The following is a 20,022-nucleotide window of genomic DNA, read 5'->3' on the forward strand; positions in this document are numbered from 1 at the left end:
GAATTGATGATCATTAGCACCTGTTTGGTATAATTGTTTAATCATACACCTGACTATGCCTACAAAATCCCTGACTTTGTGCAAGTGTACCTAGAAGAATTGATGCTGTTTTGAAGGCAAAGGGTGGTCACACCAAATATGGATTTGATTTGATTTTTCTTCTGTTCACTCACTTTGCATTTAGTTAATTGATAAATATAATCTATTAACATGTCTATTTTTGAAAGCATTCTTACTTTACAGCATTTTTTCACACCTGCCTAAAACTTTTGCACAGTACTGTACCTTTAGTACTTAGGAATTGCTAGACATGTATTTCTACTTTTTGGATGAAAATGACAGAAATAATAAATGCAATTTTCAAGAAAATTGTATGAATATGAATTGGACACAACGTAATTTTGTGGCAACAAATATTAGGTATCATTCAGTAGCTTAACATGCAAAAACATAGGAAACTGTTTTAGAACATTACTAGATTAGAAAATATTTCCCCAGTATTTGCACCTCTTGTTACTATTTTCCAGTCTTGGCCACTGTTTGAATGGCCTGGATCCACTCTTTTCGCTCGTTAGATGTAGCTGCTTGTAGAAAGTAATGAGTTTCATCTGATGTGATGATTTCAAAGAGATTGCCTTCTATGTCGTACTTCTTAGCTAAAAAAGAACATAACGCTGTTAATCTTAGATAAACAGATAGACAGGTAGGCAAAGCAGGTCTGATTTATTTAAATATGGCCCTCTGAGTATACACTTATGACCTTATGCTAGATGAGTATTTAGAGATCCTTGGGCTGTACTTACTTCAGTTAAAACCATAGGCCCAGTGTAAAACACATACAGTAAACAGGACACTGGTTTTACATGCTATCCAAAGGATAGCACGTTTAATAAGACACAGCTCATATATGATCTATATACTTCTTACACATCTTGAATGCTTACCATCTGGTACGTGTTCTACAGCAGACACCACAGAAGCACGCAAGTGGATAGCGCCAAGAGCATCATTCTCACCCTGTAGACAAATTAAAACCAATATATTACAGAAACAAAGATCATTGATCTTCCGAAAGATGGTACAGGAAGCATTACTGTGTATGTAGGGTAATCTGTCATTTCAAGTTGTTTTTTTTTACTGGTGTGCTGGAAAACTCACTATTATGTCAGGTGTTATGATGATTGCAAACAACATAGTAAAATATGAACATTGTTTAAACCCACCAAAATGTGATATTTATGATTTTTGCTTTTCTAAATAGTGAATCATGCACATACAGGACATATGCTAATGAAGTTACAGTGCTGGTACTGAAACATGAACTAAGTAAGACAGTAATATGAGAGCATAATATTACCTTGGTAGGATCATAGTAATGCATGTAGGCAGGATCATCTCGTAGAATAAATTTTCTCACTTTCCAGTTTTTCCTTCGGTGTCCCTATAAAGACAAATGTTGTATTTATCAATTGCTTACATCTTTCTTAAAAGTCAAATAGCTTTCACAGACATTACAAGTGGTAAATGTGGCACACTTGCACTAGGGTTCTGGACCTTGGCTATATCTGACTTTCTACCTTGTTTGGAGATGTTTTGTTTAAATGTACTCAGGGTACTGCAGTATCGTTTTGTTAACAATTTGGAAACAAACCAACTGGTTTTCTGGGCCTTGGCCTGATCTGCCTTTCTACCAAGTTTCAGGCTTTTTAAAAAACTACAGTGATGACTGCTGTATATGGACTGGTCCAACTGTTTTAGTTCTACCTTTACTAGGCAGCAGAGTCCCAGTATATCAATGTCCTATGGCTGGGATACTGGTATTAGAGATTATCCTGACCACATTCTGCAAACCACAATACACACATAGCTACAGTATGTGGGGTCAATGATACATTCAGATTGTTATTTTTGGGTGTCTGTAGTGATGAATGACGGATGTAGAATGGATATTCACTAAAGGTTTATGAACATGACCCTGTATTTTAAAGAATGTAATTGTTTTTTGGTGTTTTTCATTGTGTAGTTAGTATACAAAGGATGCCCATTGCACAAGAAGCCAAAGTTATACAAAAGATGTAACCCAAAGCAGCTCAGTCACGTGTGTTATATTCTGAGTTATAGTCTAAAAGGAAGGAACATAGATGCATTGAGTGTTTTCATTTTTTACTTGCACCCCAGTCTTGTCAAGCTTCAATAGTTTACTTCTCACATTAGGTGGGCTTTAAGGATGCTGTCTGAGAAAGAACTCTACTGGTCTTCTTAAAATGTAATTTATATGTCCATTCTTCATGTACAGCAAATAAAACAAAAAAATAACAAAGTATGATTGATAAGCCAGCAGGAAGTTGGTAAGCCACAGGAAGAAATTATTTGAACACAATAAACTGATAATAATCAAAACAAAATATATTATATTATTTTTCCAGGATAACATCTTTAAAAACTTTACAAAAAAAAAATATATATATATATATATATATATATATATATATATATATATAAAATTTGTTTTTTTAGCAGACGCCTTTATCCAAGGCAACTTACAGAGACTAGGGTGTGTGAACTATGCATCAGCTGCAGAGTCACTTACAACAGCGTCTCACCCGAAAGACGGAGCACAAGGAAGTGACTTGCTCAGGGTGACACAATGAGTCAGTGGCTGAGGTGGGATTTGAACCGGGGACCTCCTGGTTACATAAACGATCGCACCCACCCGGGTTCGTTGCCCCTTTAAAAATAGACCCAACACGACAGAAATGGAGTTTTTTTTAAGCGCAGTTGCGCTACTTTTAATTAAACACAAAAACAAACAAATACAAAACAAAACTCCATTTTGGAGCACTTACTACACAGGTAATTTCCCCGACTAACTTGCAGGACAGCTAAGCCGTTTACCCTGCACCACAGAACACACACATTAACACAGCACTTCCTTTTCTGACTGCTCGGAAGCAGAGCACCACATCTGCCTCCTTCTACTCAGCAGCCTTTAGCAAACTGACTGCTCCTCTTAAATACCCTGCACCTGGTCCCAATTTAACAATAGCTACCAGGTGCAGGGGATAATTAACAATTAAATTAAATGAAACAATAAAACAATTAACCCAACAAAAAGGTGCATTCTGCACATGTTTCTCTCGCAGGGAGGTTTTAACCCCCTCCCTGCTGTCTCACACAACCCGCTGCCTTACAATATATATATATACAATGTACATAACAGTGAGGCATTGTAAACTGTTCATTTATTCTCACATAACAGTAAAGGTAGAACAAACAGAATCTATAAATGTAAAGGTTCATGGGAAGAAGTTCTGTACTAAAGACCATTACAAGATGCTTCTAGTTAGTCCCCCACAAGTTTTTTTTTTTTTCTTTTTGGCATCATCAGTGTAAAACTTAAAGTAAGAGTGAGGCTGACTTAATTATTAGTCTGATTATTAGGCTCAGCTTCTACACATGTGTGAGATTACCTGCTGACAATTGCATTGTGATGGACTAGTTGAGTTATTGGCTGCTGGTAACTTTTTAAAGAATGTAATAACAAATTTATTCCAAATAATGTTTATGGTGTCTAAAAAGAATGGGAAACCAAAAAACATGAATGATACGTAATTGTAAGTATTTAATATTGTGGTGTATTTATTGTCAGAAAAACACTTTTGAGTAAAACGCCATTATTTCTCAGATAGGGAAGTAAATATTTGAATTGAAAAAGAAAAAAAAATAATAAATTAAAAAGTTGTTTCTAACCTGTTTCAATAGGCACCCCTGTTTCACAACTGCCCCTCTGAACTCCTCTTTCAAAACGACATCTTCATCACTCGAGTATCCCTCACAGTAAAAGCCACTGTCTGCCTGCAAAAATCAACATGCGCTTTACAAAGGGGAAGGCATTCGGACGTTTATTTGTAATCTGCTGTAAAAGACACACTCTGAAAAGCAGCTTTTGTGCTGAAATTACTTTTAGAATTCCATCTTAAGAGTATCTCACTTTAAAACTTTCCAATATGTATTTTTTGGTTGACATAGCATGAGATTTGTGACTGGGTGCCATTTAACAGTATTTGCTTCCAAAGTGATGGTTAAAGAACAGCAAACCTAGGCACTCTCACTGAAGTGGTGGAAATCATTTCACAATAGCAATACTTACAAAGTAATAAAGAGCATCATGCTGATCAAGGAGTGTGACATCTGATACACTTTCCACTGCGTTTTTGGAAATGTCTCCAGCAGGCTGCAGATAACCTTCATTCAGAAGAGCCGTCGCAAGCATGAGACCCTCCTGCCGATTTCTTATCTTGCTGTTTGCCATCAGCCAGTCAATGACAGTGTTTCCTGATAGCCAGAAAGCAAAGTTAAAATGAGTTAGGGGGTTTCAAAGCAACTAAAACAAATAATCCAGATTAATCAACTATCCATTCTAATGGTAACACACAATGTCCCCAATTCATACACCATTCCATACAGCAATTCAGATTCTTGAGATTATGGTTTACTGTATTTTACAGTGAGTTACTTTTCTGTGTACCATACTTCATTAGAAACTAGAAGTTGCAGGCAACTTTACGGCTTCCAAGCATTTACAGCACAACAAAGTATGGTTTCAGACTTATGAAAATGGAAATCATATGAACATTTTGTTAATTGGAAAGCATAATGTTAGACTATGCTTACTATCAGTAGCTTACAACTATTTAAACAGAGTAAACGCGTTAAGAAAATGTCTTTTAACAATTAATGTACATTAGTATATGACTTTATACACCAAGTTTCACATCTATGCAATAAGCGGTTTCTGAGAAGAAGCTCTTCAAAAAACGCACAGAAAATTCAATATGGCGGCCATACCATGTGACATGTCCGCACCATTTTTACCCATGTTCATGTCCTCATAGGCTTTTACCCATGTATGAAGTTTCGTGAAATTTTGAGCAACATTTTGAACGCCAGATTTTGTTTGGTCTATGTCGGCCGTCTTGGATTGATGAAAATTTAACAAAATTAGAAACATAAATACTAATCTAATCACATATATGGCACAAGTTTCACATTATTATATACTTGAAAAAAATGCATATTGAATACAGCTTAAATTTGATTGGCTTGTTTTATGCAGCAACATGCCAAAAGCAACAATGATAAAGAGTGTTACTAATTTTATGATTCCAAAGTTTCACAACAATTTGTCAAACTGTGTCCGAGAATGAGACATTAGCGCATTTTTGAAAAACCCACAATGGCCACCAAATAATGTGACCTGTCGCCCTCATTTTCACAGACACAACATTCCAAAAGTCTCTAATATCTTGAAATATAAGAATATAACACTCTACCACAGAAAAATAGAGCGAAAAAGGCCAATATACCCACATTTAGAAAAGCTGCAATTTGATTGGCTCATGGCGACCATGTTTTTATATGTAGCAACTTTTGCCTAATAGCACTGATAGAGGACAGTACAAAGTATACCAAGATTCACGTCAATCGGCCAAAGGGTTCCTGAGGAATTGTCATTTAAGCGTTTTACACAAAATCCAACATTGCCACCACATCATGTGACCTATCGATTTTTCCTTAAATAGAACAAAGTTTCAAAGCTGTACTATTTTCCGTTCATGAGAAGAAGAGTTTTGAAAATCTTCCAAAAATCACGCACAATCCAATATAGCAGCCATACCATGTGACCCAATAGCACCATTTTCACTCAGGTACAAGTTAATGCCTTAATGACTTAAATAAACTCCCACAAAATGATGTTTGTTTAAAACTGATATTTTATATGTATATATTTTTGGACAAAACTTAAGTTGCCAAACAAGAATATATTATAATGAATGACAGAAAAAGAAACACCAAGGATAATTCAAACCATTAACTAATATTGCATTAAAATTAATCAAAACTTCAGCAGTTACATCATTTATTTGCTTAAATGGCACTTATATGCCAGTATTGTGGTATCACAAGCCTTTTGCTAAGATTAGAAAGTTTGGCAAACATATTTCCTTTGTGGGAATTTCTTGTATCGTGTATGTTGTTGTTGTTTATTTAATGATCTAATTTCTTTTTGTTTGTTCAATATAAACAGAGACACACACAAGATTGTAAACCATGTACAGTGTCTACCTGTGAAACAGTGATTGAAGACTCGTTTGTCTTTCTCCAGTTTCAGTTCTTTCACTCCAGAGTCTTGGTCCTTCATGGAAAGATAAAGAGTGCTAAAAGAAAGAAAAAATGATGACATCAAATTTGCTAAATATTACAGTAATATAATAATCTTAAAATCAATTCACACAATGGCTTCCATTCATAAAGCTCAGAGATGTTAAGATGGTTGTACATGAAAATTAAAAACCTATTCCAAATATATTGTCTCATTGATTTGAACTAAGTCTCATGTGATCGAACACACAAAAAGGCAAATGCATTGTATTTGAAGAGTAAAAATAACAACTGTAATAATTTGGGGAAATGTGTTACAGTTAATTCAATGTTCATAGATAGATAATAGAAAAGCAGTACCATATTATGTTTTTTGTGCTTTTAATTTTGAATGCAATTCCCTTGGACAAATTAAAAATTACCCTAAATCGACAGTTTCTGGTAATCTTATTGATTTCCGAGTTGATTTTCTTGCAAACTTGCGTCCCGCTTCAAGGCATGTGATTGCTCTCTTGATGTCTTTTACCCAGGCATCCCTCTCTTCTAGAAAAGCAGCCTGAAAAAAGTGATCTTGTTGCTTTCCTGTGCTGAGTTTAAAGACAAACTGAAAGAAAAGGTACATGTATGCTTAATGTTTATCAATGGCCATATGAAAATGTACATGCAACAGGTCGCCATGAGCCAATCAAACCTTACCCTGTCCTAGTACTACTTTCTTATTCTTATACTTCTCATCGCAAAAGGATTTAGCCTTTGTGAAGAATTACAAAACATTATCCTTTTATGCGTACAGTACACTCACTCCATATAAAGACTACCTCAATGTCTTGATTCCATTGTACAACAATAAACCCATTCATTTCTGTACAGTTACATCCTCCTGTTTTGTGGTTAATAAATAATATATGTTGGATTTGTTGGTTGGTGATTTCTTCAATCAAGGGTGCCTTGTAAAATGTACTGAATTAGATATGGTATAGAACATCAGGGCAAGCTTGAAAAAGTGACCTGGTATATAAACACAATATAAAAGAGGTCTCAGTGAACGATCAGACTTTCCCTCCTCACTCGTGTAAAAGGTTTGTTATCAGGTCTACCATCACTTGTGGTAAAAATGTGATACTGACACCCATTATAATATATCCTGTATATAGATTTGTGCAAAACAATAGATTTAAAAAAACAAAGATGGTTCCTGTGTGCTTCAGTTTTCATTGTGAAGATGATAGGCACATAGATGTTACATTATTGTACAGTACTGCAACTTACTAGGGTTTCAAATGCACACGTTTGTTTTGGCAGTGTGATCTGATATGATTGTGTGAACACACAAAAGTTATAGGTGGAAGAAATAGCTTACCACATTTTCCTGTTCAGCAGAATTTAAATTGTTTCAGAAATAAATAGCAAATTCAAAACACCCTATGTATTGAAATTACTTTTTGGGGGCTAATAAGCAAGGTTATATCACAAGCATTAGTGGCAGACCTTGCTTAATCAGATTTTTGCTGTCACAGTCATCACACTACACAATCTTTATTGTATTATACAAGGTAAGCTTCTGAACTATGTTTCTGATAATTCAACATAACCTTTTTACTTTATCATTATTCTGTATAAGAAACTGGAGATCACAGCAATTTACACCAAAGGATGAGTGGGAATATCATCTGAAAAGCCGATCAAAAGTACAGTATATATAGAGCTAGATATTTTGGTAAATTCTGCCATTAAACTTTGTTACTAAGACCTACAGAGATCATATACCATTTTAGTATAATAACAAAACCATTTTGCACAATTATCTGTCCAGAACCAAACATTACAAATAGCATGTTGTAAAAAGCAGAACAAGACACACCATTCTTTTTCATACACACCATTCTTTTTCCAAAGTCTTGACATGGACTAGAGATGGAACCGCCTTTCAGCGGGATCATTCCTTTGGAATTGTTGTCAGTTTTCTTCTTGTAGAATTCAATCCCATCATCAGACAACACAATCCACATTGCCTTCCAGGAGTTAAACATTGTCCCCTTTTTTGGAAGAGGAAACAACACATCAAATTGGAAGGACCAAGAGTAAAGCAATCACTAACCCATAAAAGTTTACAGTGGTAAATGTGCGTGGTACAACTGCAGTTATGAGGTATAATTGACAGACAAACACCAATGAAAGCAATATCTTTATCCGTGTTAGACGATTTGATAGATAGATGGATAAAAAATGGAAAGCCCTTGGCAGTCAGTTGTTGCCATTAGCTTGTGTTGGATGCTCTGCATCGTCTGGGGTTGCCTGCTGCTCTGCTTTGCCTGGGGTCACCAGCTCTGCTTCACCTGGGGTCGCCTGCTCGCCATTGCCTGGGGTTGCTGGTTCTTCATCGCTTGGAGGTCATTTGTTGCTGACCTCCGGGGATGTGCTGGGGCTGGGGAAGCCAGCCCGGAAACCATTAATGGCTCCGCTGCCAGCCAGGAAGTTGACAGCCTTTCCACTGTCGGCTAGAGAGCCGCTGGTTACAAAGAAGGGCAGGGACCACCTTCCCCAGCAGCACTTTCCCTGCTGGAGATTCTGTGGCCAGAGCCCCAGAAGAGGGAGCTGCCGGCTACGAAGATGGGGAGGGTCAGGAGACCCCCTCCACAGGTAGCAGTTCGGCTGCCTGTTTTGCCTTGGCTGGAAGAACCAGACGGTCCACGGTCAGCCTGGCTGTTAGTGTTGGGATGGGAAGAAGACCTCCCACCAAGGCTGCCACCCAAGGACATATTGCTGCCCCTGTTCCTGGGCCGGGACTATGACCGGGACTTTGGGACTAAGGGGGGAGGTGGCTTTGCCAGTTGTGCTGTGCACAAGGGGGGTGGGGTATGTAGTAGGGCGGTAGAAAAGCCCTGCACATACTGTGTAAAAGGGGGCAGGGCAAAGTCCTGCTGTTTAAATGTATTGTATTGTTTTGTTTATTTTAGAATGAGTGATTTAATTAATGGCTGTGGTGTATTGTATTATTATTTAAAACAAATGTATTGTCTGGTGGGTGTTCCGAGGAACTAGAGAGAGAGCGAGCAAATTAAAACCCATAAATAATGTATTTACACTCATGAGTTCTCTGAAATAATATTGCCAAAACTACCTTTTAAAATCCTGTTATGCATATTCACAGGGATGTAAGGGTTAATAAATGTCAGTAGCCATCTACAGCATACTTTTTATTAAATTGATAATAGGTACTTTGTAGTAATTAGTTCAATTCAAATGTTTAAAGTAACATGGTGAGATGATTGTTTAATGATTGCTCATTACATGGCTTACTGTGGAGACAATATAGACATCTAAATCACAGGTTTAAAAAACAAGTGAAAAATGCAGTGCCCTATCCATAAGCCATAGATATATGTCCCATGGTTGTGTCTGGGCATTTCAGTGTCAGTATATACAGGGTGATTAGAAAGTAAGTTTACCATATCAATGCACCATATCATTGATGTGGTAAACTTACTTTCTAATCAACCTGTACATGTTTAGTAGCAAAAGATCACACAAATACAAATTAACATAAACATTAGGAGCTTAAACATTATTTTATCATGCACATATCATTTGTATGCAATATCTAAGTGTTCAATTACAGACACCAAATACAAAAGACACTGAATAACAAAGAGTTTGACATGGAAGTAAAATAATGTCTATACAAATGATAATACAGTATTAAATAATAGTAAAAAAGAAAGGTTACAGTTTGAAATAATGACTGCAAAGTCCTATGAATTTGAATGCATTCTGCTATCTGCTGTTCCCATGTTGAGTCACTTGAATTGATGATGAATTTGTGGCCATCTTAAGAACTAGAAAAATCATTACAAAAAAAAAACAAAAAAACACAACAAAACAAAACATTCAGATGTTTCTCCTATGCTGTCCTGCAGTATGAATCCTTAAAACCTATTCATATGCGTCTAAAGTGCTACCAAAATAACTAACATTTTTCACCGCTGCTTGTGATAGAAATAACATTACTTCTTCCAGCTAACTCAAATGTTGAACATTGAAAAAAAAAAAAGAAAAAGCTTTGATTACACTACTTCCCTAAACTATGCCCTAACAGTGCACAATTCATGCTTCAATAACAGTATATACTGTTGTTCTCCAGGGCACTGCTGTATGTTGCAGAATATTAAATTTTTTAAATTCATGTGAACAATAACACAATTTTAGCCTATCCAAAGGTTGGTATTATTATATTGGCCCAGCACCTTTGTCTCCCTGAATTTCCCAGCCCCCTTAGAGAGGAATGAACTGCCATAATGCCACAATAAATACAATCAGTCATCCGACACAACAGGGCCCCAACAGGAGAGAAGTGTATAACCCAATGTGCAGGGACTATGATAAGCACAGGATATAGGCATTTTATTAGGAACAGTTTGTTCTATACGAAGTCGGAAGGAACTGGTGACAGATAGGAAAACCTTTGAGTTCTGAAAGTCATGTATCAAAATGCACATTGAGCTAATTATGATCAAATAGAAAAATGTGCTTAGGATTGATTGGCCCCTACTACCACTATATTATTAGAAACAATGGCCTGGTTTATCCTATTTCTTGTTACATAAGGCTATAACACAGACTACTACCTCACAGAACTAATAATGTGCAAGATACAAAAAATGTGCAAGATACATCCTTTAAATACAACTGAAGAGACTGTGAGAATGCCTTGAAAAGAGCTGATAATGCCTTTATCAGTGGGAAGCATTTGAGCAGCTAGTCTACATTATTATTTGTTTATTTAGCAGACACCTTTATCCAAGGCAACTTACAGAGACTAGGGTGTGTGAAATGTGCATCAGCTGTAGAGTCACTTACAACAACATATCACAAGGAGGTTAAGTGACTTGCTCAAGATCACACAGTGAATCAGTGGCTGAGCCAGGATTTGAACCAGAGACCTCCTGGTTACAAGTTCTAGTCTTTAACCACTGGACCACACAGTCTAAAGAGTATACAAAACAAAAAATATCATAACTTTAATAGTATCTAATTTACATGACAGCTGTAGGAGTGAACATACTTTTTTTTTTTTTTTTTTTGGAAATATCTTAACAGAAAAGTTCATTTTATAGATAGTTATTTTCCTAATGGTCATTAATTGTAGATGACTGGAAAGCTCAAGTTGGAAATGTATTTCTTTCTACAGAAATGCAGACCACTGTTCACTCTTTATTACTCATCCATGTAGCAAGACAACCCACCTTTCCAGCTCAGGGGAACACGACAAACAAGTGACAAGTGGCACTGCCCCACTATTTCTGTTAAAACACACTTATTCACTTGATGTCCTTGATGTCTGTGGATGCGGTTCATTTTTGTTATTTCTTTTATTTGATTATAATACAGTATAAATCATTTTAATGGGTTCCATCATAAAATTGTTTTTATTTTTTATGGTTTAATTGTGAATTAATTGTGAAGGAAGATGTTGTAGAAGTGTACGCTTTATTATTATTGGTAATAATAATAATAATAATAATAATAATAATAATAATAATAATAATAATATTACTAATCGCACTGATGAATCTTAAAAATGTATAAAATCACGAAAAACTATTTGTAAAAACAATACTACTACTCTGCTTTTGTAGTTAATGCAACACAATGTACGCCCTGTCACGTGTTGTCCTTTACAAACAATTATTTTGCATTGTGGTTAAGACCCATGTGCATTGTGCATGGGATTGCAAGTACACACCCAGCCCTGTTACATATACATGTTTATTTTTAAACAGTTGAGTGCATACTGAATAATAAATTCATAGTAATAAATAAATGTATGTAACTGAAAATAACTTCAGTTTATGGAGGTTATTTTGACACACTGGTTTCTAAAGATGAAGTTAACAGTGACATGAAAAATTGCATATTAAGCTGTTATTTAAATAAATTGTTTTGGTTTTCCTTTCTCAAATGTAAAACCCTTACACTGTGGCCATCTTTGAAAAATGAGAACTGTTTTCAATTTACAGAACTGAAGGGGTATTAATGAATAGTGCTTAGTGATCAATTTCCTTTGCCAGTTGAACACTTAGTTTAGCTGTTGTGGCGTATTTTTGGAAACAAAAGCAGAACAAAAAAAAACCAGACCTTTGTGTTTTGTGTTCTTTCATTTTTTTGGTGAGAATATGATGTATGTTTGGACACATTGAGTATGAAAAAAAATGACCACCCAATTACCACAACTGACAAATTTCACTTTAAAAACAAGTTGCATAAATATTGGTTTCTATGAAAACATGTTGCATAATTAAGAATAATTATGAATATGTTTCATAATAAACATTTCTATTGCCACAAACTGCTAGGATATGAGACATTGTCTGATTTTGAAACTGCCTGAGTTATAACAGCTGATGATAGCAGGATTATCAGTAGCAGCATAACACACAGAACTCGTCATTAATAAATACTACACTCTTTACAGTTGTAAAAGTGTGATGCACTGGGGACCCCTACTACAGGGGTTCTCAAACTGGTGTCTGGTACCCTTGGGGTCCACATGGGTTGTTCAGGAGGTCTCAGAATATTCTAGAAATTTCTCTTGTAAAGCAACACATCTGAAAAGTTTTCTTTCACTGTGGTGATACACACGCCCTCATCATAACCACCAGGGCAGAAGCTTCAGTGTTTTATAGTTATTGGTTTCTGAAACCATACGCTTTTAACTGCTAGGAATTGAGGTCATCAGGTGTAATTTATACTATATACTGTTTTTCTTAAGAAGCCAGTACTTGAGAAAGATTGTTACGTCTTGTTCAATATCTGAAGAATGTTGAATTAATGAGAGTTGTGATGCTACTTATTCATTCTGATAACATCAGCTTATTCTGTGGTCTCTATGGAGCAGATTGTCTTGAGGTATTTCAGAATAAAACACTTAAGTTAAAATGATATACCAATGATCCTGCACGCCAGTATAAAATACCCAGTACAATTGTTATTACATTTTAAAGCTTTTAAAGTTACCTTCAACACATTTACCACGTTTGGCTGTGCTTTGCCACACTGTGCAGTTATAAGGGTACACAAGTTTGTCACTGTGCTAGCCATGCTCCTGCTCCTACTTAAGGCATTAGAAGGTATTGATATGATGTAATCTCCAAGCTCTAATGTAGCTGAAGATGCAAAAAGTAAACTAAATTAATAACATAACTTGTTTTTTTCAAGTGACATTTTCTATATACTGGTAATATTGTACAGGAAACACCTGCATAACTGCTGTTTTTAATATTGAATTATGATTTAGAATCCTTCTTGAAACAACTTTTAAACATTTAAGAAATATACTGCACTTAATCTTACCTTTTTAACCAGATATCCCTCCCTGATCTTTTTAGGTTCCATGTCCATAATTGCTCACTTCCAGTCTCAGTAGCAGTTTGAGTTATCTGACCTTTTGTTGTGTAGTTCAGTTTTGTCACATACTGTGACTGACTCATTGCTTCCACTGAGCTCTGTGGACACCAGTTCCTTATTCAGTCAACCACGTGGGAGTGTATAATTTCCTCTGCTTCTTAGCCACTCAAACAGAAAATGGTAATGTGTTCAATCGCCACTCACACAATCACACACACATACTTTCCTTTTACATAGATAAGATTACATGAGTTGTGTTCCACCCTACCCGTCATTCAGGCATCATAAAAAAAACTGTTTAGTCATAAATATATGCAGAAAAACATGTTACAGTGTTTGTTCTATTTATACCCTAAAACAAATATTTGCTATGCAACCTCTCTCAAAAGGCATTGGTCTGGTAACCATAGATAAACCATTTTTATCTGTAAGTATTTTACTGTTAGCCACTTGTCTAAAATAAAAAACATGCGTTTTTTAGATAGGGAAAGCATACCCCACAGCTTTCTTCTGCAATAGAAATTCAATTAAAGGAGAAGTTAATTTTGCATACCTCATTTTCTGCAATTATACTTCCATTTTTTTTAGCTGTGTGTTTCAAGGGGTACACAAAAATTCTTCTTTAGGGTCCCCTGTGGCTCACCTAGTAAAGGCACAATGAGTGTCAGGATATGAGTGGTGTGGGGAAGAACAGAAGTTCCAAACGGTGGTATATTTACAAGTGTTCTCTTCTTTATTTGCAATTGGTTCCCCTCTACCATCAATGGTATTGGGGAACTATACTCTGGGCTTGCATTCCTGCACAATAAACAGCAAACAAATATATACAGTGTCCAGGGTGCTGTACTCCTTTGTAGTGTTGTGTTAGTGCAGGTGCTCCAGGTAGTTGACTCCATCTGCAAAATATTCAAAACAAAACAAACAGTGCTCCGGCTTATTAGTATTAATCAACTAAAGAGTTGATCAGAGAATTTTTTTTTTTACAATTTAATCGTGCTGAATTTTATTTTTTTATATCAAATAAAATCTACCAACAGAAGATTTGCATTTTCTCCACATCGCTCCAATTATAAGTGGGGTCAAAAAATCAGAAATTAAAAAAGGGAGGTATACACCACAAATACCAAAAATTACAAAGGAAGGAAAGGGATATACTTGCCACTTCCAACATTCACATTATGAAAGGTAATTATGAAAAATTATACTGCTTTTGTTCAGTACAGAAAAGGTGATATGGAACAGCACTGCCTACATCAATCTATCGAAGACAGAAAAAAAAACATGAGCGTTATATATTTCTGACCTGACATTTTTAAATAAAACCAATTGATAAATTTAACTAGTGTGGATGAGTGCCATACTTTTTTTTTGGAGGTACTTACAGGCACCAGATGATGCCAGCCTTGCCATACTGGACCTCAAGGATTCTTGCCTCCCGTTGATCTTCAGCTCCAGATCAGAAAGCGTGTTGCATCAGTGAGTCAATGTATGAATTGGGCATTTCAAATTGGGAAGACAAGCAGGAGTTAATAATTAGACGTGCACATTTTAGTGGAATATTATACTCAGGGGAACTAATGAAAATTCTAACTTCACAATAAAGATGTTTATTTAACACCAGTTTGTATAATGATTAACAAGTTATGTGGTAATACTAAAATCATTTTAGTAATGGTTCTTTGAATGTGGTGAGAAAGAACAAAAAGATGAGGTGAGTACTTATTCGTTTTTCAAATGTATTATTATTATTATTAGTTTATTTTGCAGACGCCTTTATCCAAGGCGACTTACAGAGACTAGGGTGTGTGAACTATGCATCAGCTGCAGAGTCACTTACAATTACATCTCACCCGAAAGACGGAGCACAAGGCGGTTAAGTGACTTGCTCAGGGTCACACAATGAGTCAGTGGCTGAGGTGGGATTTGAACCGGGGACCTTCTGGTTACAAGCTCGTTTCTTTAACCACTGGACCACACAGCCTCCTATGTATCACATGCATACACCCACTCACACATGGAAGAGAATAAGAAAGCGTAGAATAAGAAAGCGTTTAAACAAACAAATACAATACAAACAGGCCACACACCCCTCCCCATGAGACATTCTTTGAAGACATTGAGAAACAAATAAGGTAACTTACTAGAATCCTATAATGAGTTCAGTTTCTAAAACAAGGCTGCAAAATATAAAACAAATGACTCAACCCCACGATGACATTAACATTAGTATGATGAATAATCAACCAAATCCACCCTGACTCATGCCATGTTGGACAAGTCTTAACTTCTAACCTCAATATGCATTTTGACACCCACCGATTGTATGTAACAATTTCTCAATCAGGTCCAGCCCATTGCATCAGTTTTTTTGTTTCTTTGTTGTTGTTTGTAATTATTATTTTATTGTGATAATAAGGTATTTTTTTTTTTATTTTGATAAAACACAAAGCTTATATCAACACTCAAAATCTTTCCCATAGAGATAATACATATATATCTTTTAACACCACTCATGTATTAGCATGTATTATTTTACCTTCAAATTATTGTAATTGTACCTGCTAACTAAATTTATCCCTGCCTAACTACATGCACCACAAATGATAGTCAGACATAACATAATGCATCAGACCTGAACCTCTGTAGCATAGGTAGTCTTTGAAATGTCCACAACCAAGTCTAGTTAATCCATTTAGGTCCAGAAAATGACCACAGTCCAAACCTTGCGTCCCATGCGGCAATTTGGAATCCTATTTTATTTGTACACTGGCAATCCCAGTGACCCTGAAAATAGAACCACTAATCCTTCAGTGCTCCTACGCCCTTAGGGGGGGAGCAAGGATCCTATGCAAAGAAATTTAAAAAGCTGGTATCAGAATTGCACACAAAACCAGTCTCCAATGATTGAAATCCTTCTTGTGATAGCTTTGCTTTTTCCCCAGATATCTTCCACTTTTTAGTTACTTCTGCAGCACTCTAAATGTATTCAGTAGATTTTATAAGCAATGTTTTAATTCACTGCAGCAGTGATACGTTTCTGATTCTGTGAAAAAAGTTTAGTATTCGTTGTTTAACAGCGACAAAAATGGTACTTCCCTTGTTTCTCAAGCGATTCTTTATCCACTTCTGAATGGTTCCAGTGTTTCTTTTCTGATTAGTGTCTATGGTGTTTACTCCTACAATCCCCTTGCTGGAGTCCAAAAAGCATGGCCGACTTCCTGCGCGTTCATTCTCATTCTCATTCTCATTCTCATTCTCATTCTCATTCTCATTCTCATTCCCATTCCCATTCCCATTCCTGCCCAACTCAACGACTCTGTATTTTTGGTTCTGGTTTTATACTAGTCTGTCAATTGATGCAGAATGGCACGCAGGGGTGGCAATTAAAGTCTGGATCCTGGGAAAGGATGTGACTGATTGTGCTCAATTATTAATTTATAAAACAAACAAAAAGATAACCAACATGCACACATATACATTCATCAAAATAAACCAAACAGCAAAATTCAAACCATATCTTTAATAATTTTAACAATTTACACAAAGGAACACACACCTGCACACAATAATTATAAATTATATACCATCCCACATTCTAAATTAGTCACTTGTGACACTAATATAATAATAATAATAATAATAATAATAATATATTTTTATATTATTATTATTATTTTATAGTATTTTATTTTTTAATATAGCGCCTTTCACAATAAAAAACGACTGCAAAGCGCTTCACATTAATAAAATATTGACAAATCTGAATAAAAGAATGCAAGAAAAACAATAAAAAACAAAAGAAAAAACATCAGTAAATCAAGGCAGAGAATAAAAGGAACATCATTTTGGCATAAAAATGCTACATTATAAAAGTGTGTTTTTAATCTTTTTTTAAAAGCAGTGACACTTGGTGCTTCCCTTACAGAGTTTTGGGGCCCTATAACTGAATGCTCTACTACCTGTTATTATTATTATTATTTTGATTTGTGGGTATCTAGGAATATATGGTATTAAAGATCATTTAAATATGATTGTGCAAGGCCATTTAATGCCTTATAAGTTAAAAGCAACACCTTAAAATCTGTCCTGAATCAGACTGGAAGCCAGTGCAGAGATGCTAGCACAGGAGTAATGTGATCTTGTCTCTTAGTCCCGGTTAAAATTCTAGCCGCTGCATTTTATATAAGTTGCATTAGAGATATAACATGGCTCTGAGTACCAGAGAATAGGGCATTGCAATACTCAATTCTAGATTACACAAATACATACATCAATCTCTCAGTATCTGAGTGGGAAAGAATACTTCTCAATTTGGCAATTTTTTTTTTAGATGATAAAAATACATTTTAGTAATATTCCTGATGTGTGTCTCAAAAGAAAGATTTGAGTTGAAGATCACACCCAGATTTCTCATTTCTTCTGCCAGTTCATAAGAGAAACCACCAAGGAGTAAATCAAACATATTACTTTGTTGCTTCTGAGATCCCAGAGTCATCACGTCAGTTTTAACTGAGTTCTGCATTAAAAAGTTTTCAAGCATCCATTTTTTTTATGTCCGCAAGACAGTTACTCAAAATATTTACAGCCGAGATGTCAACCTGTTTCAGGGATAAATATAGCTGTGTATCATCAGCGTAACAATTAAAATTAACCCCATAGCTACGCATAATGTTGCCCAGAGGCAGCATATACAAAGAAAACAGTTGAGTCAAGAATTGAGCCCTGTGGGACTCACATGTAACCTTTGACAAAAAAGAGGTCTCTTCCTCTATTTTAGCAAATTGCTAGAAGATTGAGAGAAGAGAAGATTGAAACCAAGACAGTACACAACCTGACAGCCCTACCAGATTTTCAAGATGATCAATTTAAAAAGAATGATCGATAGTGTCAAAAGCAGCGCTTAAATCTAATAGTATAAGAACCGAAGGTGTGCACATGTCAGAAGATAACAATCATTAACCACTAATAAGTGCTGTCTCGGTGCTATGATCAGGCTGAAACCAGGACTGAAATTTCTGATATATGTTCTGAAATGCAATACAGTTGTTCATTTGAGAGGTTTGTTAAGTCTATTAACAATATTTAATGCCGTGGTATTTATTTTGGAGAATACTTCTTTAAAAAGTGGAGTAGGGATAGGATCTAATGCATATGTAGTGGATTTCATCTTCTTAACTATATTAGCCAGATCCATTTGACTAACTGAAGACAAATGCTCAAAGAATTCGGATAGGTGTCATGCAACCAAAGTTAACAGTAGCATAGTTTGATTACACATCTAAATTGGGTACGCTGTTGAATATCTGATTCCTAATGTCAGTAACTTTTTTGTTAACGTGATTCATGAAGTCATTATAACTTACCGATGATAGAGTGTTTGATTGGACAGACTCTGGGGGAGGATTAGTAGACTTATTATTCTTGTTTATTTCAATGAGATTTGAATAATACACTGATCTTGCTGAGGATAGTGCAGCCCTATATTTCAAAATATTATTTTTCCAAATTAAATAATGTCTAGTGCCTCTCCATCTACATTCTAGTTATACGTTTGTTCATACGTGTTGTGTCGTTAAACCATGGGGAGAATCTTTTTATATCCACTTTCTTCATTTTATAAGGTGCAATAGTATGTAAGGTGCTTGTTAGAATATCGTTCTAATTATACACCAGCTCTTCAACCGATCATGACTGAGTCACATATTCAAATGTATTCATGTAGGCAACATTTTGCAAATGCTACCCAATTAAAAAAATACCTCCATGTAGCGTTTTGCAGATAACTTCATGATGCTGCATGAGACTGTTTTCTGGTTAAAGCATGTTGCTGGCTTCAGTAGGTGAAGCAGCTGTTTGGTTATTGACAAATAAAATGGAAAGGAGTGGGGACAATTTCATCTCCCGGCTGAAATGACCCAGGAAGTGCAAGATAGACCTTGTTCACACTTGCAATTTGTCATATGTGAACGCTCCAAAAAAAGAAAAGGCAGCCCAGGGTCTGGCCCAGATTTAGGCCACTGTTGCGATGTGGCCCAGGGCCTGCAATCTGAGACCAGGGCCTTTACAGCTATATATATGAACACAAAGCAGATTTAGGGCCGGCTTGTTGTATCACATGACCAATGTGGTTACGTAGCTCAAGTCTAAAAGCACAAATTGCAGTCCGAGGTGCCTTTAATGTAGTGGACTACCAGATGCCATGTTGTCAAATTAAAATACATCTTTGCTAAAACATGAGTTCCGAGTCTGTCCTGACTGCCACTTTGAAATTATTTTACGTATTGTGATGGAAAATACAACAGCTCATCAAAATAAAAAATATATATATATATACTGTATATATATATATATATATATATATATATATATATATATATATATATATATGGACTGGAGAGGAGGGCTATAGTGGAACATTATTGACCCAATTATTCACTATTGTTAACGACAGGGGCC

The 20,022-nt window shown here is 35.7% G+C and overlaps 1 protein-coding gene across 1 annotated transcript; it reads right to left on the minus strand.

The window, feature by feature from the left end:
* Positions 1 to 246: 246 nt before the first annotated feature.
* On the minus strand, positions 247 to 13,703 carry LOC117402509 (pleckstrin-like). Its single transcript, XM_034003726.2, has 9 exons — positions 13,513 to 13,703; positions 8,043 to 8,198; positions 6,585 to 6,766; positions 6,127 to 6,218; positions 4,151 to 4,335; positions 3,751 to 3,855; positions 1,358 to 1,441; positions 945 to 1,017; positions 247 to 656 (listed from the first exon to the last, which is right to left on the minus strand). The coding sequence occupies exons 1-9, from the start codon at positions 13,558 to 13,560 to the stop codon at positions 517 to 519; spliced, it is 1,065 nt and encodes a 354-aa protein (XP_033859617.1). The 5' UTR covers positions 13,561 to 13,703; the 3' UTR covers positions 247 to 516.
* Positions 13,704 to 20,022: the final 6,319 nt, after the last annotated feature.

This window comes from Acipenser ruthenus, chromosome 5 (assembly GCF_902713425.1).
Source record: "Acipenser ruthenus chromosome 5, fAciRut3.2 maternal haplotype, whole genome shotgun sequence".
NCBI lineage: Eukaryota > Metazoa > Chordata > Actinopteri > Acipenseriformes > Acipenseridae > Acipenser > Acipenser ruthenus.